At 32.5% G+C, this 25,941-nt stretch overlaps 2 protein-coding genes across 6 annotated transcripts; one reads left to right on the forward strand and one right to left on the reverse strand.

Annotated features, from left to right (window-relative positions):
* Positions 1-3,355: 3,355 nt before the first annotated feature.
* On the forward strand, positions 3,356-10,013 carry LOC100646397 (squamous cell carcinoma antigen recognized by T-cells 3). 2 transcript variants are annotated; one of them, XM_012319046.3, is made up of 6 exons: positions 3,356-3,943; positions 4,038-4,219; positions 4,295-5,172; positions 5,263-5,941; positions 6,023-6,170; positions 7,926-10,013. In XM_012319046.3, exons 1-6 carry the CDS (start codon positions 3,508-3,510, stop codon positions 8,345-8,347), a joined length of 2,745 nt encoding a protein of 914 aa, XP_012174436.1. In that variant the 5' UTR covers positions 3,356-3,507; the 3' UTR covers positions 8,348-10,013. The 2 variants fall into 2 exon arrangements, with proteins under 2 accessions (XP_012174436.1, XP_020723533.1); XM_020867874.2 differs by lacking the exon at positions 7,926-10,013 and adding an exon at positions 7,379-7,640.
* LOC100646524 lies at positions 8,569-23,959 on the reverse strand. 4 transcript variants are annotated; one of them, XM_020867876.2, is made up of 4 exons: positions 23,936-23,959; positions 15,161-15,418; positions 10,851-11,196; positions 8,569-9,341 (listed from the first exon to the last, which is right to left on the reverse strand). In XM_020867876.2, the coding sequence occupies exons 1-4, from the start codon at positions 23,942-23,944 to the stop codon at positions 8,968-8,970; spliced, it is 987 nt and encodes a 328-aa protein (XP_020723535.1). In that variant the 5' UTR covers positions 23,945-23,959; the 3' UTR covers positions 8,569-8,967. The 4 variants fall into 4 exon arrangements, with proteins under 4 accessions (XP_020723535.1, XP_003402767.2, XP_012174439.1 ...); XM_003402719.4 differs by lacking the exon at positions 23,936-23,959 and adding an exon at positions 20,357-20,554; XM_012319049.3 differs by lacking the exon at positions 23,936-23,959 and adding an exon at positions 20,215-20,334.
* Positions 23,960-25,941: the final 1,982 nt, after the last annotated feature.

The following is a 25,941-nucleotide window of genomic DNA, read 5'->3' on the forward strand; positions in this document are numbered from 1 at the left end:
CAACGGTACACCTTCAGTTATCGTGCACTTACATATATATCTACATATACATTTCTTTCCCCTCTATTTTTGTACCATAAAGCCATAAAACAATTTAACTTCCTAAAACACTTAAAGTTTACGATTATTATATCCATAAACCGTGTTTGTTGACATGTTAAATAGTAGTTATACCCCTTTGATCTTTTCATTTCATTAAAAATTTTACATCTCGACCTGCGTTAATATTTCCAAATAATTTCAGTTTCCATAAAATTTTCCAGTAAAATCCCTAAATAATATAGAAATAATACCTGAGTGTTAATTAAGATTTCATATGAGTTACGGTGATTCCCAATTAATTTCTGTTGCAATATGTTTATGTATCACATATATTTCGTTCTTAACTGTCAATGAGTACTTCCAATAAGCAGTTTTACGTAGTTGAAATTATCGTAAATCTATTTTTATTATTGTCTCAATTCTTTGAAATTGTTACAAATTGCTACAAACGAATTGTCCTCTTGTCCATATGTTTTCGTATATTGACGAATACATTCATGGGTAGGTATGTATATGAATTTGGTGTATATGAACCTGCTACGTTACTTTATTGTTAGCTAAATATGACCGATGTGTTCTTTCTTCCCAGAAGGAACAAACTAATCGTCATTTTTATAATATCTTTTCTCAAAAATTAACTTGTTTTAAATAACTTATTTAATGTATCAAGATATTTTTTCAATCTATTTTATGTCTCCCATCTGGCTTATTTTAAATACTTATATGTAAACATAATATGATTAAAGATTCACGACATAAGATATAATGTATATCTGTGTATAAGCTTAATATAATTCAAAATTTACGATGTAAGATACAATGATTAGAGACTTGATATAATATTGTCGACAATATTAAAACAAAGTAACCATACGCAAGTGATTAATGATTACATAAAGGAGATACTTCAATGGCATGAACCTCAATTCTAGGATTCTCATTAATGAACATTACCTACTACAGCATTACAAGCGATTACACACGTGTAGGAATTATATCTATTGACGAATAATTATATGTAATACAAGTAATATAGTAGAGAAGCAATTTTTACTGCCAACATAACTGTTAGCTATTGGTACAATAAACTCATCATTTGAAATTATTCGATAATAACAGTCATATTTTCTTAACGATAATTCTTATTGCTTAATAATGTCTATACATCTAGCTAACTAATCAATGACCATCGCACAATAGTTAAGAATTTCAAAATCAATTTTACGATTTATATAAATTGTTTCATTGAAGAAAAAAAGTAAAATTTTTAAAGAAATTTTATAAAATTAACAATATATACGTATATATACGAGTGTTATGATTTTTCTTGCGATGACAAAATTATACAATCACTCATGATTATAGGATCTCAAACTCTGAACATATTTGATTATGATTAATGTCTAAAATCAGTGTTTTCTACTAGGATATTATTGCTTGCGTCATAAGAATTCCGGTTGCTCTTATCAATACTACACTGGGGATTCCTAACACTATATGGAAACCGTATCTAAATGAGCAAGGAAAACGTTGATACCAATACTTTTGCTTACTTTCACCATTGTGCAAAGAATAATTTATGTAACGATTTGTTTTGGTTAAAAGAGAAATTTCTTTTAGGCTAGACGATAATACGGCGATAAAACTTGGCAATAGATTATTATATGATTCTACATATTGTATAAATCATTAAATTTATATTAAACCAGATGTTTCTATGCTAACTTTCAATAGCGTAAATGTGGAGAAAAAATAATAATATGGAAACTAAGAAAAAAGTATTTAAAACTTCTAAGTGAATATAAACACCTTTGTCATGATGCTAGAAATACATTATTTACGTGAAATAATAAAACTAGACGAGATTTCTAACATTGTAATGCCTAACGTATTCCTCGCATTTTAATCCTTTTTTTCTTCTAAAATTCTTTGCACGCGCCGCTCGGTTCATCCTTGCGTAACAACGTCTGACAAAAATGCAATATTTCAATACTCGATAAATATCTACCTCTCAAAATACACAGAGCATATCTTAATATTGTCATATAAGTAAAAAAAATTCTTCGCTATTAATTGCATTACAAACATCTATCTTAAGTAAATATAATTTACAAAGAATCTTTATAAAATTGCTTACGAGTGAGAATTACTCGTATAAAGTTTCAAGATATACCTAACGATCTCTTGAAATGATATCTTACCTATTACAATAACGATAACATGACGTAAAATTTTTCAAGGATATGCTTCATAATGTGTAATCCACAAACATTGAATACAAATAAAAAATAAAATTTCTCCTTTTATGAACTGGAATGAGGTGAATGAACAAGTGGCCACATATTAAGAATAATTATAACTTTCTCCTTTTCCTAATCAAAACATTTGCCATTTTTTTAAATAAAAAAGACTACTTGTTCTAGAATACTCGCCCCGCTATATTTATTACCAATTCTCCTAAAACTACCTAAAGCTACGTTGGCAGCTGAATGAAAGACATCATTTCACGCGAAATGGACAGCGTCTGCGTGGAATCTACGAAATCAAGAGCAGAGTAAATAAGTACTACAACCATCGTCGAGATATATTCTCCATACAAGAATATGTATTTTCACAACTCACCCGTGGGCTATTACTATACATCTGGTCATATTTTAATAGCGTCTGCTTGCAGTGGTTTAAGCTACTTTTGGAACACTTGATGAACTTCCGTTTTCCTTTCTTCTTTCCGATTTCTGAGAATAACATCGTCAAATTCTTCAAATAAATATTCGCGTTTTATTATTCATTATCAATGCGTAGTTTTTAATTAATTATCAATCGATTTTTATAAATAGATTCTATTAACCAAAATAGTAAAGGTGACATGATATTCCGATGATTCAATATCACTTTGTGTTTGGATTTCTATATATAGACGAGTTGCTTACAACTGATAGGTCATAAACGGTTATATAGTCGAATTAGGAAATGATGGTAGGTAGATAAATTAAAAACGTTTCATATAAATTCATCATTGATACTGACTTAATAATATAATATAATATAATACAGATAAAAATATTAGACAAGAAAATTGGTTTTCCTATAATAATTTAGTTATTTTTTATGATACCAATTTGAAATCTTTTTAATATATAGATTTGCTAACGGCATAGTAATTTCCTTTAGAAAATTTAGTTAATGAAATATTCGATTTTTATCATGTAATCCTTTATTTTATAATATGTTATAATTTAATGGACTTTAAATTTGAATCGAGTACCGTTCTTAACACACATGCGCAGTAAAGACAGCTGTCAGACATGAAGATTCGCATAAAAACACCAAAACATAACCTTCTATCAACGTGTACAAGCTGTTAACGTGCAGTGAGCATTATTCGTTTTCGGTTTTTCTACCACGTATTTTTGTTGATACAAAGTAAAAATTTACAATTCTCCACAAAATTTATTGTGAATTAAAATGGAGGAAATGGATATAGGGAACGAAGAAAATAATGATAAGAGTTCACCTGAGGAATCAGTGGACAACGAAAAGAACAAATCAATAGAGATTAAAGATGAACCCGAAGAAGACATGGACAATGAGGTTGATGATGATCAGGAGTCTGAAGAGGACGACGAAGAGGATGCTGACGAAGCAGAGGTTAAAGCTTTGGAAACTTCTCTCGCTCAGAATCCGTATGATTACACGAGTCATGTAGCCCTTATCAACAAATTGCAAAAAATGGGCGAACTAGAACGATTACGTGCTGCTAGAAAAAATATGAGCACCAAATATCCATTGAGTTCTGAGCTCTGGCTGTCTTGGATGCGCGACGAAATTAAATTAGCTACCATACCAGAGCAAAAAGCTGAAGTAGTCAAACTATGTGAAAGAGCAGTCAAAGATTATCTCTGTAAGTTTTGCTTTCAATGTAATAAATTTATTATGTATATTTTACGAATTGATTGTACATTAAAGTACATTATACATTAAATTGTTTACTATAGGTGTGGAAGTATGGTTAGAATATTTGCAATTTAGTATTGGTAATATGGGTACTGAAAAAGATGCAGCAAAGAATGTTCGGCAGTTATTTGAACGAGCATTAACAGATGTTGGGCTACATACTATTAAAGGTGCAATAATATGGGAAGCGTTTCGTGAGTTCGAAGCTGTGTTATATGCATTGGTAAGTATAGAATAATAAAAAAAATTCTTAAGATTCTTTTGGGACATGTTTTACGCTTATGTTTTAAATATTTAGATTGATCCTTCAAATCAAACAGAAAGAAAAGAACAATTGGAACGTATTGGTAACCTATTCAAAAGGCAATTAGCTTGTCCTCTTTTAGATATGGAAAAAACGTATGAAGAATATGAAGCATGGCGTTATGGAGATGGTGCAGAAGCTGTTATTGATGATAAGATTGTTAGTGGAGGATATGAAAGAGCGCTATCAAAGCTTAATCTGCGTTTACCATATGAGGAGAAAATTGTTTCCGCCCAAACTGAAGAAGAACTTCTAGATTCGTATAAAATGTATTTATCATATGAGCAACAAAATGGAGATCCTGGACGAATAACTGTTTTGTATGAAAGAGCAATTACTGATCTCAGTTTAGAGATGTCAATTTGGCTTGATTATCTCAAGTATTTAGAAGAAAATATAAAAATTGAATCTGTCTTGGATCAAGTGTACCAAAGAGCTACAAGAAACGTTCCATGGTGTGCAAAGATATGGCAAAAATGGATAAAATCATATGAAAAATGGGACAAATCAATATTAGAAGTTCAAACATTGTTAGAAAATGCTTTAACGACTGGATTTTCTACTGCAGAAGAGTATCGAAATTTGTGGATGACATATTTAGAATATTTGCGGCGAAGACTTGATCGATGCTCTTCTGATGAAAAAAAGCAGTTAGATATATTACGTTATGCTTTTAATAGAGCTTGTGAACATTTGGCTAAATCATTTGGTTTAGATGGAGATCCCAATTGTATTATATTACAATATTGGGCAAGAACTGAAGCCATACATGCTAATAACATGGAAAAGGCTAGGTCTTTATGGGCCGACATTTTATCACAAGGACATTCCACAACAGCATCTTACTGGTTAGAGTATATTTCATTAGAAAGGTAATTTCTTGTATTTATTTTTAGTGAGTCTAACAATTTAGGATATGTTACATTCTACTTTGGATTTGATAATAAATTTTTTTTATGTAGATGTTACGGAGATACAAAACATTTAAGAAAATTATTTCAAAAAGCCTTGTCGTCGGTAAAAGATTGGCCAGAAAGTATAGCGAATTCTTGGATAGATTTTGAACGAGACGAAGGAACACTAGAACAAATGGAACTATGTGAAATACGAACAAAAGAAAAATTAGATAAAGTTGTTGAAGAAAGACAGAAAACACAACAAATTTCTAATCTTGAATTATCACCATCACAAAACAAGAAAGCCTATAAAAGAAAACAAAAAGATACTGGTAAATGGAAGAATTTAGGAGCTTATCCGATAAAAATTATGAAAGTTGAAACACAGTTAAAACCGAAAATAAGAGAAAGCCATCTGAATTTCGAAAAGAAAGACGACGTCGATATTGAAGAAAAAGAAATTGCTGAAGTATCCAAAACGAAACTAATGAAGAAAATACTGAAGGAACCAAACATTCCTCCACCACCTGGTTTTAAAGCACCAGAAAGTGAACAAATGGAAATAGATTACGTACATGAAGTGGACGACAAAATCTCAGTTTTCATAAGTAATTTAGATTATAGTGTGACTGAAGAAGAAGTCAGAAATGCTTTAAATCCGGCTGGACCAATTACAATGCTTAAGATGATCAGAAGCTATAATGGACGTAGTAAAGGATATTGCTATGTGCAACTCAATTCCAAGGTGCAAATTATATTTTTTGTTAATAATAAAATTACGTAAGTATATATACAGAATGTTTAATTAAGAATATTACTTTTATAGGAAGCAGTTGATAAAGCTTTGGAGTTAGATAGAGTTCCTATAAGAGGACGGCCAATGTTTGTTTCAAGATGCGACCCAAACAAAACAACACGAGAATCTGTTTTTAAATATAGTTGTTCCCTGGAAAAAAATAAGCTTTTCGTCAAAGGTAGGTAATATCTAACCCTCAGTTGATATTCTTGGAATATAGACGATTCACAACTATCTCAATCATTTATTTCTTGATTGCTAGTTATTAGCTCGATTTTTTAAAAATTGTATGGATGTAGTAAACGTTTTTATACTTGTGTTGAGATATTAATCATGTTTTGAATCCTACTTGTTAACTGTTTTAATCACATTTGGATTCAACATAACAATTGTGTTATTTCTTGAAGAATAAATAATGTTTAAAGTATCTAAAAATTTAACATCTACGAGATTCGTGGAGATCGAAAACAATTTATTAAATATGAGTAATGCTGAGATATTGACTGAATAAAAGTGATGAGATTTTCGATAATATTCAAGTAAAAAGAGAACATCCCGATCATGATACTACAACAAAAATTGAAGCTGACAATGAAGAAATCCCTATTAAGGAAGAAGATAAAAGATATTTTTATGATTGTAACCACCTAAAATGGCATACTAAGATGTCTCCCATAAGTTCTCCTATAAGTTCTAGAATCTAAACTGAAGATACATATTAAAGGAAGGTTTGCAGTAAAGGAAGCTAACGAATTAAAAACCTAATTATATTTTTCACATCATTATGAGATACACACAGAGAGACTGTAATATTTATATAAAATTGATATAAAATTCATATAAAATATTCATATAAAATGAAAGAAGGACTATTCTCCTTATAATTATACAATTGTAGATAAAATAATGGTTGGATTTCATTCAGCGACACAGACTAAAAAATTTTACGCCTATGAGATTCTGAAACATATTTCATCAACTCTTTCTATATACTGGCAAGATTGTAAATCTAGAACAGTTTGGATTGGGTTTACTTTATCAGAAGAAATAAGAAAATAGTTTTCTTAGTTTTGTTTTTTCGTCCACAATCTTATGAAGCAAAAATCAATTGCTTATAAAAATTGCAATAAAAGAAAATGCAATAAAAAATATACTATGTATTCGTACAATCGTAGAATTAAACGATATTCATTCACAATTTTTTATATCTTTCATATTGCTATAATCACATATTATTATGTTGATACAAATTTGAATATGAGAAGGAGACAATTTATACAAAAAACAAAATTTTTAATCTGGCCAAGAATCAAATAAAATAACATCATAATATTTTAATATCATAAGAGATTCCTCAAAAAATTAGAGAATTACTGAAAATTACAGATGATCCAATACATGAGGAGGTTCACCCAGCGAAAAGGCGACGCTGCAAAGAATGTTCAAGCAAGCTTGACAGAAAACATTCTACATGTTGCATGAAATGCAAAAAAACAATCTGTAAACAACATTCGTTGCAACCGATTTATTGTTTCACTTGCATCGAAAGTCTATAAAAGTTATCGTACTATATGCTAGTATTCCAAAAAAGATAATCCATCAATACCAAAGTGATCAGATTTATTAATAAAATTTTAGTTTATGCTTGTTTGTATTTCTTTTTAAATATTATTTTCAGTCATGTACATCACATTATTTAGTAACAATGTAATAATGAAATTTTTGTAAAAAATCCGCTATATATCTCATGTATCCTACATGATTGACCATAAGAATTATGTTAGAAATGCTGTTCACTCCCCCTACAAAATAACCGGTCTTAATTGAACTTATAATAGCAGTTATCAATATATCATGATATCAACTGAGGGTTTAAATTAATGTTTAAAATTGTAATTTTATAAAAGTATATTTATTTTTATAATATGATTAGGACTTCCGGTAACAACGACAAAAGAAGATCTTGAAGAAATTTTCAAGGTTCACGGGTCATTGAAGGAAGTCCGTATAGTCACTTACCGTAATGGCCATTCTAAAGGACTGGCTTACGTTGAATTTGTGGACGAAAACAGTGCTGGGAAGGCACTTCTGGCCATTGATGGAATGAAGATCGGTGACAAAATAATTAGTGTAGCCATAAGCCAACCGCCTGAACGCAAAAAGGATCCCATTAAGTCTCTAGGTGGTTCTACAGTAAGCAGAACTACATTTGGTACGCCCAAAACATTATTATCTATGGTACCTCGTACTGTAAAAACTGCTGCTACTAACGGTAGTGCAATTGCAACTGGAAATGGTGCCGTTCCAAAAATGAGCAATCAAGATTTTAGGAATATGTTATTGAATAAAAAATAATTTACTACAACGTCACTCATTTCCTCAATCCTTGTCTGTTTCAAGAACTCTCTATGCTTTAAAGAATGTGTATACATCACAAGAATATTAAAATTACGCATTATTTAAGCTACGATCTAGTGGAAAAAGATCTCTCGTGAATTGTTCTTTCTTTAATGTATTATTTAAGACATTATTTTGAAAAAGAAGATGTAAATGAAAGGAAGACTAGGAACCACAAATTCTTAGAAAATAAATATGTTTAATGTAAGAAAGTTTATATATACAGAATGAAAATGCGTGTGCAAGTGAGCGCGTATTACTCTAAACGCAAACGAGAACTTCCTCATCATGCATACATCACAGTGTCAAATATACATTTACCGTACAGATACGTACGACAGAAAAATCGTCCGAATTATTACAAGTGAAAAATCGAATAAGAAGGAAAGTTGTATCACAAGTAACAATAAATCAGGGTGACCATTTTTCTCAATATTAAACAAGAATTCTTCTTCTGTGTATCTTGTATATATATATACCGTATAAAATTATATTAAAAGACATTGTAAAATGTTTTCAAAAGACAATGTATACAAAATTATTTTTTGGTCACCCTACATTGAAATACAAATATTCTTCTACAACTGCAATGGTGCATTGAACGTGTTGTGTTTTTTATGCCTCGGTGGAGCGACAGGTGGACTTTCAGGTGTCAGCAACCGCCTCGTCATAAGCCACTTTTTGGCTCGGCCAGAGTGATAATAATACGAGTAAAGCAATGCCATAGCCGCCAGCACAACCAGCAGGCACGTACCAGCGATAATGATACTGAATAACCAATATGGCCCACTTGGTTCTGGCACCAATGTTGTGTCTGTTGGTGATTTTTCTTCTGGGATCGATTTCGTCGGTGGTTCTGCTGGTGGTCGAGGTGAAAGAGGCTCCACGTCATCTCCGATGCTAATATCAGCACAAGCACGAAATTCCTCTTGAGGACCACAACCCACGGCTCCTGTGCGGACATAGTCTTAGTATACTTTCATAATTTAATATTTTATGTATTTTTTAATGGAATTATGTGCAACTTTTCCTTTATAATTCGTGTATTTGTCATTTTTATATATTTATTCTGTACCAAAATTATTTTGCAAATCTTATCCTCGTAATTCACGATGTATAATGGTATATTGTATAGGGTTTCAAGGTTTATTTGATTTTTCTGATTTGTTTCCGATACATTGAGATTTAATCGCAAATAATGTTGAAAGTAAAATTCTTAAATTACATCGTAATTATTGTGGATGTAAACTAACGTATTTAGGAAACCTAAATACGTTATTAATATATTAAAATATATATATATTAATATTAGAAATAAAGTTGAAATAATGTTTGTATATGAGATTTGAAGATAATAAAGTGGTTGCTTAAAGATGAACTTCATCGGGAATATTAATTGTTCTGAAGCAACCATTTAATGTGAATATTATGTAATATTTAGTAATTTAGTACGTACATGTATCTATTAATAGTTGAAACTTTCCATCGGTACTTCGATAGAATACTAATATTATTTACTTATGTAATAAGAATTAGCTTGACAAAATATTTAGCCTCAATACGAACTAAGAAATTGCTTGTAGTTATTCTTGAAAAGAAATACAAAATCTCTCGTTTATATAAATTCTCAGAAATTTTAACTTACAAAATATATATCTTTTCATATCAGTAATAGATTTTGCAAAATCCATTAAAGTTCTTTAAATGCGAATTATCATACCGATCACATATAAGAGTATTTATTAGTATTAGCAATTTGGTAGTACGACTAGTAACAATCAATATGCACTTTAAAATATTTCCTAAACTAATGAATTTTCATATAAATAGTTTGATATGACTTATTTATCAATTAAAGCATGTATAATTCCGTTTAAAATAACTTCAACCTTATGCGTTTTCTAGAAAAAGAAAATATTTTAGAAATTTTTTCTCGCGCTATTTATTAATGACTAAAAATATCGATTAATTTTACGTGCAAATTTGTTCTATTAAATTACGCCTTATATATAACCGTAACATTTCTATTTGATTTCTTTAAAACATGAAAAAGTAATTCAATTTATCCTACTTTATTCTTCGTATAATTAACAATTTAATCGTTTTCGCCCCTCCGAACAAACGCTTCATTCAACAAACTTTTCTCAATAACCCTAAAATCCAATCTCTATGCACCGCTTCAACAACAATCTCTTCGATACCTACGTGAGGTCGAAGCTTTTGTCGCAAACGGCGTCTCTCGAATATGCATCCTGCCCGGTGGCTTGAACAAAACGCGGGTTAATGTTCGTCCCGGAATTACGTGGGACAGAGATTCGTTCCAGTGAAAAACTCGTGCCCAAGTACGGTTATTCAAAGATAGCGCGACAGCTATCTGCTCGCATTCGAATTTCGAGTGCGCGAGAAGCATCATGAATACAATATTGTCGACGAGTAAAACGCTGAAAACGTTGTACAATACCTGTTCCGTTTCCACAGTCGCCCCAATTATTTCCAGCCACGTATCTCCATTGAAAGACGCATTGGGCGCAAGTCAGGTCGTCTGGTAGTTTATAGAAAGCCTCGAAAATTTTGTTTCCAGGCCCGGGATAATATCTGATCGATTCGTTCTTCGAGCGTAGCAGGTGTTTGTCCAGACATTCCTGATCAACTTCCTTGCCCTTGTAGGTCATCGAGCACGTGCGAAACTCGAAGTAACCGTGATGATTGGCCGTAAGTTCCACGCGAACCGGTATCACCGAACCTGTTCGATATTTCCTTACTATCACTCCGTTCCCGAATTTGCCACCGGTCTCGTGCAGACGAGGCTGTAACGATACAGTTTTATTTTCTTTTTCAGGACCACTTGCAGAAAGTTTTCTGTGAAACCTAATGATTCGTTGCGAATTGCTTTGGTCTTTGTTAGAGAAGATACGCGCTCTACGTGTACAAAGGAATTTCGATTACCTTTGGTTGTAATTAATTGTCGATTATTAATTTATATAACGTTTAATGTTTAATATTGACATAATTGTAGTATAATTATAATATTTAATTTGTATTTATCATATAATATTATATTTATATATTTATGTAATTATAACATTAAATAATTATATCAAATATTATAATTATGTTTAATATAAGCAGAGCATGTACATGTACGTAGACACTTGATCCCTAAAGAAAACTTACTACTTTTACAAAATGTAAGATTATAGTTGCCCGAGTTACTTTTGGATCTTGATATAAGTTTGAACTTCATATTGAAGATTATAAATCTCCTGGAAGAAACTTTATATTATACGTGAAAAATGAATGATGCACGTAACACGTTACGAAGCCTAACTCTGCAAAGTTATGAGATACATCACAGTTTGGTGGAAGTAGTTACGAAAATACGATCGTAAAATTCCTAATAATTACGTTCTGTTATCCAGTTAACGAGATGTAAAGTTGGGGAAGAGTAAATCGTAAAAGGTTTCTACGAAATTTAAGTGTGTTGATGTAATCGATTACAACAGTCGAAGGAATATCTTTTAGTCAATGTTGAATTCATAGGAGATTCGAATGAACATCTTTGAAAGATTTAAAGCGGTATTATATTATTATATTGACAATAGTACTATCGTTTGCAAACGTTTTTATCGTATTATATAATTTCTTAAATTTATGTTGAACTCCCTTTTATTTTGTAAGATTGAAGTATTATAATTTATTTTATTCATTTATCGAAAATATAGAAATTTGCAGTTGCAATTAACTATAAAAAGCCTATATATGCATATGTGCCAATATGTTAACTAACTATTACGTTTAATTACTTGATTTAGTCAACTTCCATCGTTATAATTAGAATTCGTTCAACTTCGGTGAAAATCGTTTCTTGTTTAACTTTCACATTTTATTCGTTGCATCGTCATATTCGTTCAAGCTACGGAACTTCTGTATAGTTAACTAAAAAAAAAAAACTGTTTAAATCGCGGAAAACAAAATAAACCAAGTTTAAACGAATAAACCGCAGAATGTAAAGTAAAGCAATTTGCACGCGTTGAATGTAAAAAATTCGAATGCGAGTACAATCGTTTTTGTACAATTCATGCATATAAATTATCAAAAATAACCAAAAGCGAAGTATTTGTCGTGTCGTTTAATTAAAATAATCCGGATATTTAAATAAATAATTAAAACGTATACATTCTATACCACTTTATTCCCTCGAATTCTCGTCGAATAATACTTTTTTCCCTTTTATTTTCGCATTTGACAATTAAACAAGAAAATGTAAGCTTGTAGTTCTGTAAGGTATATATTTTCGGGGCTAGTGTTGAAACTCGTGGTATTGTTGCAGCGGGCGTATGTCCACCCGACAGACCGGAAAACCGCAAATAGTAATTTATTCTATGTCGCAAGAATGTTGCCAGGTGATAATTACACGAAACCTCACAATGGAATCGTCTCGTCCGATGCATCTGCCTTTCTTCTTTTTTACGATTTAATGCTATTTTTTATTCGATGTTACAATGGTTCACTTTTCTCTTTTATCTTTCTGTGTTAAGCGAACAATACGATAATCGAAAGATACAGGCAACGTTTACGTATTTTAACAATAAGTAACTTTCTTTCTTCCATTTCTCCGATTTAGTGCTATTTTCTTATTTGATGTTAAAGAGGTTTACTTTTCTATTCAATGTTTCCGTGAGTATGCGATACGTCGAGCAAAAGATACGCTGAAAGTTCTCATCTAATAATAAGTAAATGTTTGACTGTAATTACATTACTGTTAAGCCAACTTATTGCAAATGCATACAACGCATAACGAGTGTAAAGACATGCTGATTAATAAAGTCGGATAATAATGAATTGATAGTGCGCGGTTGCGCTCGGGGAAACAGCGAATTCACGAGGAGAGGAAAGCTCTTTAAACAATTCAACTTTTTCCGCCGCCACCCTTCTTTTTTATGTTTGCAAGCAAAATAGAGGCATAGCTTGTCCCAGTTACGTGACTAACGCTTGTATATATTTAGCGGAATTTTTCGTCGCGAGGTTTAGGTAAACTAAAACCAGGTTTTCGACCAAAAAGTAGACAACGTTAACCGTTCAGATAGAATAAATTTACTTATTCTGAATATAATTATCTGTTCGCGAAACAGAATTTTGGACGAAAATGAAAGAAATCGTAATCAAAACTAGAATCAAATTTAAACTTGGGTTGAAGTTTTAAGACGATAGGAAGACGAAAATTTAAACGAGAAAACGAAATTATTTCTTCTCTAACAAATCTGTTATATCTCTGTTATTTCATTTTCCACGTCGTTATTATATCGAATTAAAATTTCAATATGAGAAGAATACTAAATTTTAAGTGGAAACGTAAAATTATTAATTTCCTAATAAATTCTCTTCTCTTCCGTCTCCTAACGTTATTACATCGAATCAATTTAACGTACCAAACAAATTTTAAGCAGAGATGGAGAGCACAGTGCGTGAAATTGATCGATGGCGCGCAATAACGATAAAAGTTGTTCGATCCTATGAGCGAGCATTTTTTCCAGCAGTTTTCAACGCCGTTACACGTCTGATACTCTGTGTCGTTATTTGGGTCATTTGGCCTGCCGATTCCGCGCTACGCTTCCTTATAAGAATTTCAAGCGCTTCAAATTTAATACAGTTAGGCTGCAGTTCGCGTAGGAGTTGAGGCTTCCTGGAAAAGTCCCGTTGGGTAAATTTCGATTCGACAACTGAAGTATCGTGTGGACAAAATGAGAACGGGGAGTTTGTCATTTTTGGCATACCGACGAGATGTTTAAAATTTATTGAAATTCATTTTTAACATTATTATTCAAATTTATTTTTGTACGGGAATAGATTATCGTTCGAAACTTGAAAACTATATATGAAGATATCCTACCTAAAATTGACGCTGATTTGAAATTACAAAATGAGTAGCTCAAAAGTATAACAGGACAATCGTCATTCAAAATGTGTTGAGAGAATTTTCCGAGAATCGTTCATAGTATATATCTATATTGTAATACATACATATATTTGCATATGTATCATAATTAGCTAAATATATATAATATAACTATGCGAAATTTATTTAGCTTCGTTGCATTTTGTGTACTTGTTAAATTTGTCAGTTAACAATTTTATATACAATTTTATATACCATATTAACGTGGATTATGTGTATTAGAGTCGTCAATTTTAAATTAAAAGCAAACCTTTTCATCGATCCAAAAAGTTCACTTTGAATCGTTCGTTTCCCTGTTATTGTCACACGTGGTATCTAACTACGTTTCATTTCCGAATATGACAAGTGGATTATATCTCACGGGGAATAAAACGATTTGAAATATTTGTAAAAGCTAGGTAATTATTATTACGTGATAATATATGTATAATAAATATACAAAGATATTTAATTTATTTTATTTGTTATATGCGAAGTTATTTTCCTTCTTTTTTTTTAAAGAGAAATTAAAGCCAGAAGAAAATAATTATATTTTATCTACGCACTCGTAACTATCGTGCACCAAACTTAATTATTCGTCAACTATCATAACTTCACACATTTGTTGACGATAATATTCATTGTATCTTTTGCAATTATATTATATGAATTTTAAAGAAAAACTAAACGTGTACGTACATATGTCTCGGTATTCGTGAAAGAAATTTTATGACAACATGTTATTGCTACGCCCTTCCTTTTCTTTCACTTATGTGTACACTTTGTCGTACATTCTTATCATGCTATGACAGCTCCGTAAAAAATTCATCTCTTACCGTTGGCGCGTCCCAAGCATCGCCGCATATTCCGCATTTTCCCTTATTTCGTTGCCACTGTCTGGTAAATCCTCCGCAATAGCATTCATGATCGTTGTAATCGTGCGGGGTATCGAAACCATACCTCCACATCGAGGCTCTCGATGGTGGTTCTATCAGTCTTCCATGGGCTGAAACTTGCCGCACGACTAGCACGCTCACGAAAAATAGCAAACTGAATATCTGGAGACGCATCGTTGCAGTGACAAAATCTGGCCCCTGAAATATATATTGAATATCTTCGATATACACACACGTAAATTTCGTTGCGTCATTATCTGCCAAATTTTCGTAAATACAGCGGAAACTTGATTATTCGATTAATCGTAACACACGCTGTTCGAATGATCGAATAACTTTGTCATCATATAAGACATCATTTACTTTGAGCTATCTTATAAATATTCGCTTTTAGTGAGAAGCCCTTTTTTAATAAACAATAGCTGAAATTACAGATCTCTGGTAATGTTTTAAAAAAATCACGTTCTTTCAGGTTAATTAACTATTCAGTTTGAAGTAGAAGAAATGAAAAGCTGGCGTACGTACTTTAAAACCTTCGTAATTAACATCTACAAGTGGCTACGGTAAAAAGTAATTTTCCATTTATGTGTATAAAACAAGTAGCTTTAAGTATATCGTTTGAATAGCCTGAAAAGTTTAAGAGTATTTAAGACAATGTTTAAGGACTTTTCACCGATCCCGATTTTCATTAAAAAAGTTAATGCAAATTAAATTTCTAAATTGTTCAAATTTTGAACAACAATTCCAAAGATCAATGTTACTACTTCATAAAATTCATATTCGATATCTACGATTAAGCGACATGTATAAAAAAAGTTAACGAACATTTGAACCCTCTAAATTCTCTTTAAAACGCTTTGGAAAAAGTCTGTTTCTGTCCTCTCGAAATTCGAACGAAACAACATTTGCTTTATTCCGTTTATTTTATTTCTCTGCCATTCGTCCATTAGACGATCCAAACGCGTTCTAACGAAAGCAGAAACACAATTTTTCCGAGACGAGCACTTTGCCTGACACGGATATTTAAACACGAGCAATAAATGAAATTTCATTCCACGAATGATCCGTGCAAAACAAATATTTGAAAAATAGACGATATTTAAATTCATCCCCGTCAAATGTTTCTACAACCATAATTTCTCCGTACAGCTTCACTTTCGACGATGCGTGACGTTGCGATAATTTTACGTGCACAGTTGCCTCACGTTCAACGACTATAATATCCTCGTCGTAAATACGTTTCAACGAATAACGAGGGAACAATATTCCTAAAACAACATGCAGCAATATGGGGCGTGAGAGGTAAGGACACAAAGTTACTGGAAAACGAGATTTTAACAAAGCTTTGAAGCTGAACTCGACTACATTTCGCTGGAATGTATCGAGTAAGCTGGAAGGCACCGAGCTACAGTCACAAAGGAGAAACTGGCAAACCGGTTGCCGCAACGCCCGCCATCGGTGTAAAGTATTGTAAACGCGTTATCAGAAGCAACGTGGATGTCGTGTGTAAAGATATCACCATGACAAAAGTTAATATCGCGAAACCTTTGTGGATAGCCTAGAGACGACGAAACTCGAGAGCCGCCGAATACGCGTCTTCTTTTTCTTCTTGCCGTTGTACAAAAATATTAGACAAAAGATAATTTATAAATCTGTTGGCCGATTGTCGATATTTGTATCGCTGATTTATAACATTTTTATCGAAAATTAGTTGTTTGAAATTAATTGACAGAGGTTGTAACGATATGCTGAGATACGATTGAATTAAAAGCAGAGTAAGTTACGATCAAATACTTATGTGGAGAGTGAAAAACAAACAAAACGGTTGTAAATTGTAATGATGATTGCTTGGTTAAAGACTAAGCTTAAAGTAGCGTTTACGAACGGAATTGAACGGAGCTATTATTGTTCGAATCGATTTTTATTTATATTTTGAAGCGTTGATAGCTGTATAGGCGTTATAGGTGGTAGAATCTTTGTTTTTGATGTTTCTTTTCGAAAAGAAGGGCTTCTATTAAAACTCTGTATGCTTCTAGACGTGTTAAAACGTTATTATATTATCGATATTATAATATATTATAAATATGTTATATTATCCGACGTTTAAAAAGATATATTATATTATCTGCCATAGAAGATTGAAAATTTACGATAAAATTCTGTAAATGAATATGATTTATGATTTAATATAGAATATTATATATTCTTATTTTAGTTTCTTTATTTTATTCTCAATTTCATATTTGGAAAAATACATGTATATACCACTGTTCCAACGAATCCTTGATTTATTGTTATCCTTCAATGCTTCTCTAATTAGGTTTGCTACAAATTTATTATTGGAAATATTAATTTTATAGCAAGTTTTATCCTTTGTTCGCGTTACTTGAGTTATCGGCACATAATGTCTCGTATCGTGCGATACGACATGAAGCGAACGTCGACAGACAAGTTGAAAGTGCAAAACTTTCGACGTGGAAGTGAACTTTGATAATTTATCAGATGTGAATTTTAAATATCTAATTTTCTTCCTGCATAAAGTTTCTAAGATGGAAACTTTACGGGTTACGTTACGGGTTCTCGATTGCTCTTGTAAATTGTTCTTTATTCTAAGTTCAACTATAAAAAATGTTTATTACAACTGTGGTGTATGCGGAGAAAAAAAATCTAATGAAGCAGATTTCAGAAAATCGATACTTTTAAGGAGAATGTTATTCAAACATCTATTCACATATAAAGTATTTATATATAAAGCGTTCTTTACTTAAAAAAAGAAAAGGAAAAAGTACATATATATATAATATTACTTCTAAAAAGATCATACAAACTATATGCAGTAGAATGAACATAAAATTATACTCATTTCCGTAATTAATTACTGTTCTAATATATAATATGATAATTATTTAGATATTTTAAGGTACAGTATCACACTTGGTCAAATAAAAATCCTCTTACTCACTAAAATACTTTAATCCTCTGCATCTCGATAATTCTTATATCATGATCGATTACTTCGACTACGACGAAGTTTTTTACAGCCAAAAGTTTCGTTTTCTAAAGAAAAGTGTTATTAGAAACCTATATATTGATGCAACAAAAAATTTCTCTCATAAGAATTCTACTTAAATTAATAATAATAAATATACTATGACACGATCCAATTAAATACATGTGGAATATTTAAAAAGTAGGTAGCTTGAACGCACGAGAAAGAAAGACACACGATCGATCTACGAAACACGGATCGAAATAGTAATCTAGAATCTGAAGAGATAGACGCGGGGAAGAAGCGACGATCCGACTCTCCCAGAGAAGCATAAATTCGGAATACATTAAGTTTAATGAAAGATCTGAACCGCACAATATGATATCTCTTCTCGAAGTGAGAAAATTCGAAATCGTGGTCACAGGCCAGGATGAACGAACGCGACCTGCGTACGAATCGGTAGTTCGCGAGGCGAAAATTCACCGCCTGCGAGGAAAATGGAAATTTAGTAGCGCAAACTAGGTTCAAGGGAAAACAAGCAAACTGAAGTCTCCATCCGTGCAGACGTAGGCGGAGAGGGACGGAGGATAAGGATCGATAATGTAAAGCAGCTCGAGTTCTCGCTACCTGTGCCAGAAATTCGGCTTTCTGTGTTGGAATTAATTAAAAAGAAAAATCCGGAATATCGTTTGCCAAGCCAAGCGAAATCTATTTTAAGAACGTTATACGTGGGAAATGTTTGCCGGTAATTAGAAGACACGGTGGAAAAACGAGTGGCAAGGTAAGATAAATTTATTGAACGAAGACTTCAGTGTCGATGGCGTCTGATAGAAGTTTGCTCTTTTACCTGTTTTAATTAATGGTCCAAGAAACTGACGAGCAGAGGTTGTATGGAAAACAGATATTTAGCGAACAAAGAAGAAAGTAGAAGATTCCTAGTTTTCATAAAGAGAAACGTCGAATGGTCCCGAGAACGTGGATCGATACAGTAAATCAATTCTAGTGCACCAGGTAACAATGCGTAATGTTTAATAGTAAGTTTCGAGTATCGCGTTAGCTGGTATGTAGGTCAACGACGACGTACAACGAGAGTTAAAATCGTTTCTTTTTTTTTTTTACTCGACTGTGCTCCGAGAACGAAGAGAAAAATACACGATATTCATTAGAATTTACGATTTAATGTAATTTAGAAATTTCATGCGGATACAATTCTCATGAAAGAGATATATTGCTGTGGAATAACGTTATAATATTTTGCAAATATTATATATTTTCTGTACTTTATGTGCTAACCTGTCGCCTTATTCGTACAAGACACACGCCCTGTTTGCTCTTCTATGATGATAATCTAAAGTCAACAACCGTACAAAAATTAGAGATAAAAGTGAGTCGAAAGACCATATTTTCATGTTTGAAGATATCGGAAAAAAGAAATTAACCTGCTAGCTACTATTATATGGCTATGTAGGCAAATATTATGTGTTTCTATCTCTTCTGAGATTTACTTTTTATATAAAGGACTTATCATATTTCTAAGAGAGATTTTGCTAATGCGCCACTTTATAAAGCATTCCCCCTCCTTTGCTCTTCCCTTATTGTCCACTGTAATAGCATGGAAAGTTACTGTGTTAACGTTAAATTACTGCACTAATACACCATCCTGTTTATTTTCTTAAAACACTGCTAATAGGCCATTACACCGGTACACGACTTTTTAACATTCAACCATTCAATAACGTTTTATATATTACCCTATTTCATAACTCTCTACCTACCATCCGTATATTCTACCTTGTTAATAATTAACTAACATGGTTGGCTACTTCACCAATAAAATACTCTGTTCGTACACCGTTTCGCAAACATTACTTTACCGCTAATTACTGCACTGCTATATTACTGTATTACCTAAACCAATACATTACCCTATATCAACATACTCCTTAAACGATCCTCAATATGTTCTACATACGAGACTATTATTACATTCCGAAAGCCACTCTACCCATGCACTATGTTTCTTGCAATCCTTTCTCCCTGCACAATAAAACCCTGCGACTCGACTGTTTCAACCAGCACAGTTCTATGGTAACCGGAACTCGACACCGAACCGGTATTCAGGGTCAAAAGTCTGGTTGTACACGTACTGTGTGCGCGAAAGGAACGAAGGCGCAGCTCTGTTTGTCAGGACGATACACGGCTCTGGCATCTGCCGTCGTTGAATCAGGCCCACGGAGAAGGCCCAGACTCCAGACCCCGGTCAGGCAACGACTGAACTCGACTTTACTCGCCGCGATCCACGGACCCTCAGCCACGTGGGAGTAGGTCATTAGAACGAGTCACTCGCCCGTATTCACGCCACGAATCGCCTCGATGATGCGGCCCGACACGCGAAACGTTCGCCTCTGGCACCGCGTTTCCAATCGCTTCCGCCTGAGGAAGGAAAATGCAGGAAAAGCTCTTTCCAAACGGAGTCTGTTGGACGAGAAAAATTTGAATTGCAAGCGATTTGGAGCGGAAGAGCGTAAAACGAGATATACGGATGATGCTTAGATGGATATTTTATGGAAGTTTGTAGTTTTGTAAATACAATTTACAAGATAGAGGTTGGCTTGGAAAATCTTTCATACGTTACGTGTTGTAAATGGTAGCGTACACTTTGAAAGATTTGTGTTGCGAGGAATTTGGAGCATTGGAAGGGAGAGCGTAGGGCCAGATATACGCAGGTTACAGTTGAACTGTGGATATTTATGGAAGTTTGTATTTTTATAGTAAATAAAATTTACAAAACGGAATTTAAATAGAAAAATGTCTTGTGTATTAAATATTGTCAAGAGTACGGTATACTTTGAAAAGTTTGAATTGCGAGGAATTTGAAGCGTTAGAGCGTAAGGCGAGATATATAATTTATAGCGGATATTTATGCAAATTCGTATTTTTCCACTAAATATAATTTGCAAAATAGGATTTAGATGGAGAAATGGAGAAATTATATATCGAATATTGTAAAAGACATTTTAAGTATTTTATATATTTTTAAATACTATATGCATTTTTGTATCTTCAAACTTCCCATAAATTTATATATATCTAATGTCCTGTTCGACGTTTCTCGTTTCGAAGAGAAAATGAGTATAGTACAAATAGTGAAATTCCGGATACAGACGAGATTATCAAAGCAAAGAAAGGTAATGAAGAAAAGTGTTCAATATATCGAGTGAAAGTTCCCGTAGCACGAAGCAATAAATTTGGTAAAGAAACGCACGAACAAGTTTCAGGCGTGGAATATGTGCATTGTACACTTTCGATGATAAATCAGCGTCTGCGTGAACTTTCAATAATTCTATGATTAAAAAGAAACTGATTTTGACGATACCGTGCGACAGCGAGTCGCGATAAGCAGAGTATATAGACGCAGATAAATTCCAATGAAACGTTAAAAAAAGTTGATTGACTTTATTTTTAAAACCGAAGCACAAACGCTAGTCGATGGGAGTTCTTGATGGCTTTCGGTAAATTGCATCGATACAAATTTTCCAATAGATTCTACAATTGAAGAATGAATTATTCTTGAGCAATACTTTTACAGTTCAAAGAATTTAAATCCCGAGCGATTTGTATAGAATAACGTAGCAAGGAAAGTTATTCTATGGAAAGAAAAAAATAGAAAAGAGAGAAGCAATTACAATAGTTGGTATCTATCATTTAAATCAGGTGAATTTCGATCGCGAATTAATCTCCGAAACAGATATCTTCCAATAGCTTTTAACACGATTGCAAGAAATATCACGTCCTAACGATAGGAACTCTTTGAGAGGACAGAAGATAAATTGATATCGAATATAGGTGAACTGAGACATATCAAAGGGATTTAAACGGCCCCTTTGGAAAAAAGAAATGTTGGAACTTTGCCCAACATTTGTTCCGCGAAAAGCTGCCTTCTCGACACATTTCCAATACCTTCTTTCGAACTTAAAATAAGATCCAACAGTTTCTGGAGATATTTCTTACACGAAACTAAGAACTTCGCTTACTGGTAGGCTTTCTATAAAATATCTTGAAAAAGAACAATTTTAACACGTAGCTTTCACTGCAGAATTATCTAAACATATATAGAAGCTATGCTTATTTCCATTCATTTCCTCCGATATGTAGGACGAGAATTGACGGTCTAAACAAGTAATATTCGAGAAAAGAAGGTTACGATCGTAGAAAATGACGGACGTAAAATACGAAGTATCGAATGGTTTTGAGCGATCTTTTATGCAGAAAGAGAAACTAAATTATAATGTTTGGGATCTTTAAGTCCACGATTACGGACGATGACAAATGCGAAACGTTAAACAGTTATGTTAGAAAAATTTGATTGCCTCTTATTGCGAAATAGAAATTTTATACGTTAATATTTTCCTAATGTAATGTAAATGTGCGCTTCCAATTGCTTCTCTTTCTTGGAGGAGGAGTCAATGCCTCGAACGAACGTTTCTGGAGCGGGCAGATCCAAACCGGGCAGAGACACGTAGAGAGATTATTCAACTACCTGTATTAATTCGGTCGTTTATTCGACGATAAAAAGTAATATTTTTACAAACGATCATATTCCGCAGTTAATATTAATCAAATATTCAAGAAACAATATTCGTTGAAGTCAAGTTCTGAAGCAACTTTTCGATTTAATATCAGATAGATGCCAGAGCTTCTTCTGAATATTCTGTAACAGAATTACTGAAGCAGAAAACCGCAAGCATTTCACAAAGGAAATTAATTTTTTGCTATAAGAGATGAAAATAATAACAGTAAATTTTATAAAACGCACAAGAAATTGTACAAGAGATTGTATTTCAAGACAGTGGTGCACAAAGGATATTTTTATTGTTTGCAAAAGACGCGAACTCGAAAGGAATATTGATAAAGACAACAAATAAAAATTAACACATATTCTTAATGAAAATATTACTAAAATCTTTAGTGACAAAATTGTCAAGCCGATTGGTAGAAAGATCGAGACGGCTGTAAATAGGTTTCAGAAATCGAAATTCTAACGAAACAGAGCATAATCGAAATCATTTTAAATTGTTTCAATGTTGGTCATATAGCAACATTGAAAGTTAATGAGAATATCGTTATTCGTTAAAATTTCAACTGGCATTTGACATGGTCATATTAAACATAAAAATTTGATTTATTTGCTAATTTATTGGTCATTGATGTAACACAAAAGCGATCAAATCAAAATGAATGATTTATAGTCTCTAAAAAAATTACTCAAGACCGATACATTCTCCATTATAATTATTAGGTCATCCCATAAGTTCGTTCCGTTTTTCGAGCGGCTATATATGTTAAGATTGTTTACATACCTTTCAGTTTCATGAAAAAATGTAATCCCCCTCTCGTTGTACAACTTCTTCCCATTTTTCAAGTGCATTGGTCCCTTATCACCGTATGTTTATAAATCGACACATGAAATGTATACACAAAAGTCGGCACGAACTTATGGGATGACCTAATACTATAATTTCTAATAATTGATCCTAAAACTAATGACCTAAAACTAATAATTTCTCGTAATTGATCAAATTTTGTTTCTATCGAATCAAGTATTTTTTTCAAAATCTCAGTTTTAACTACTGTGATAGATATAAATTTACATTAATCGTGTACAGTTCTACTTTCGAGAATATTTGACGAAGAAATATACAATTGCAGAATAGAGATAAACGTACCTGTTGCATATTCTAAACGAACGTATTTCTAGGCTAAAGTGTTTCTTTGCCACTCGTAAAAGCGTCACTTTTTCTGCGACACGGAGCACGAAGATGTTGGAGAAGGAGAAGAATGTCGGCCGTTTCAAACGCTTATGGTCGATTCTAGCCTGCTCGGTTTCCCAAAGACACGCTCTTTGAGCATTTGATATGCTCTTGTCGTTCTTGGTTTTCCGCGCGACGTAAATTTATTTGATGCCACCTTACTTCGTGGTTTCTGTCGAAATCGTTACTTCCCATTCAAATATTTGCCCCACTCCTCTCTTTTTATCGTGCAGCTGTCTAAATTCCACGATTCTTCCTTTGTTTCTTTTCTTCGCCAGTTTACACGAAAATAATGCAACATAAAACATATTTATATCGAGTAATATTTGAAACAGTTAATTTTAATTTTTGAGAATTTACGAAACTTTGTAATTTGTCAAAAATTATCGCTTTATTCATTTTGACGTAAAATATTAGAATTATATTTGAAACAGGATAATTTCCAAAGAAGAAAAGAAAATCAATGGCCTTATTTGGATAAAGTTTTAATATCGTTCTTGATCATCAAACAATCTGCAGTCGGTCCACGACATTTTTCGAGTTATCGATAAAATTGGACAACAGATGTTCAGAAACAAACCTAAAGATTTACCAGAAGAAATCCACAGGAGAATTCGAGGGACACCTGTTTCAATTTTACGTTGAAATAAAAAACGACAACGCTTTCTTAACAATTATAAATTTTATTCAAAAACCAAATCTTCAGAGATCAACAAATTACGTTATGTTAAATTTATAATCTATTTTCGTTCTAAAGTATTGTTGGATTTGCGTATGTAAATTATTAAATTATTATTCAAGACAGAGATTGAAAAATTCTAACCACCGCAAATACAACAAAACTATTGTATTTGTCGTAATCTCCTACTTCGCTGATATAATAAATTCGCAATAAAATAAATTAATTAAGTAACACGCCAGAATCGTTTTACTCGTGATGTAAATCTATCCACGTCGCCCAAAATGATTTCCCTATCGATTTTAATTTAATCTCTCAATTTCTATGCAAACAATTTTATTTACGGATGAATTTTTCTTGTTTTAATAGCTTTGATACGTACAGAATGTTATTGTTTTCAGTTTATTATGCGCTAGTTTATTAGTATGTACTAAAATCGAATTAAGTAATCAAAATATGAAGTAACAGTTACCACGTTATTATCGTACTATAATCATATTGAAATCATTTTATACGATATTAAAACGGAAGGAAATTAAACGACGAAAATAAGAAATGAAAATTTATATGGTATCGATGATCCGTCTATAACACTCAAAGTTAAGAATAGTCAAAGTGAAACAATCGAACGACGCAAATGTATAACAAAAGTTTCCATTAAATCTAGGATTCGATATTTTAATTTAAACTTATGCTCTTTGTGCGGAAGCTTCCGTTTCGAACGTTTATTCGTCGCATTATACGAAAACGAAACTCTAACATTGGATTCGAAAGACACACATCCCTTCAATTCTGCGTGCCAGCAGAACGAAGTTTCTGCAAAGAAGATACAGCGCAAACATTTGTAGAAAGAGAATCGTAACCCTCGACAAACTCTATAATTTTCGCAGATATTTCATTAATTTCGAATCGCTGAACTTCCTCCTGCGACCCGTGAACATGAATTTCTACGTCGAATATCCGGCTCTGGTGTTTACAAATGGCGCATACTGTACAGTTCTCTCCATTATGTGCATATGCACATGAATACGGGCAAAATATCTGAATGTTATTGAACGTGATGCAATGAAACTTGCGTATTTTACATCAACTTACTTATATCGATGTTGACGTAAATGTAGTTAAGAAAAACAAGCTTCTTACTATCTCGTTAACAGTTTCTACTTGGTATTTACTTATTTATTCGTGACGATGACGATGAAATTTAATATTCATTATTAATCATAACGTATTCTAATCAGAA

The sequence above is a fragment of the Bombus terrestris genome, chromosome 6 (assembly GCF_910591885.1).
Source record: "Bombus terrestris chromosome 6, iyBomTerr1.2, whole genome shotgun sequence".
NCBI classification, from domain to species: Eukaryota; Metazoa; Arthropoda; class Insecta; order Hymenoptera; family Apidae; genus Bombus; species Bombus terrestris.

What these genes read in the sequence shown, in the direction of transcription:
- LOC100646524 (XM_003402719.4), bottom strand. Translation starts at nt 20,539, where the DNA reads ATGACCTACTCCCACGTGGCTGAGGGTCCGTGGATCGCGGCGAGTAAA. An exon ending in TCGTTCCTTTCGCGCACACA is followed by an intron (nt 15,419 to 20,356) that starts GTACGTGTACAA and finishes TATATATTTCAG; the next exon opens with GGGCCAGATTTTGTCACTGC. An exon ending in ATGCTTGGGACGCGCCAACG is followed by an intron (nt 11,197 to 15,160) that starts GTAAGAGATGAA and finishes GTATCGTTACAG; the next exon opens with CCTCGTCTGCACGAGACCGG.
- LOC100646397 (XM_012319046.3), top strand. Translation starts at nt 3,508, where the DNA reads ATGGAGGAAATGGATATAGGGAACGAAGAAAATAATGATAAGAGTTCA. An exon ending in GAGTATATTTCATTAGAAAG is followed by an intron (nt 5,173 to 5,262) that starts GTAATTTCTTGT and finishes TTTTTTATGTAG; the next exon opens with ATGTTACGGAGATACAAAAC. An exon ending in AAATAAGCTTTTCGTCAAAG is followed by an intron (nt 6,171 to 7,925) that starts GTAGGTAATATC and finishes TAATATGATTAG; the next exon opens with GACTTCCGGTAACAACGACA.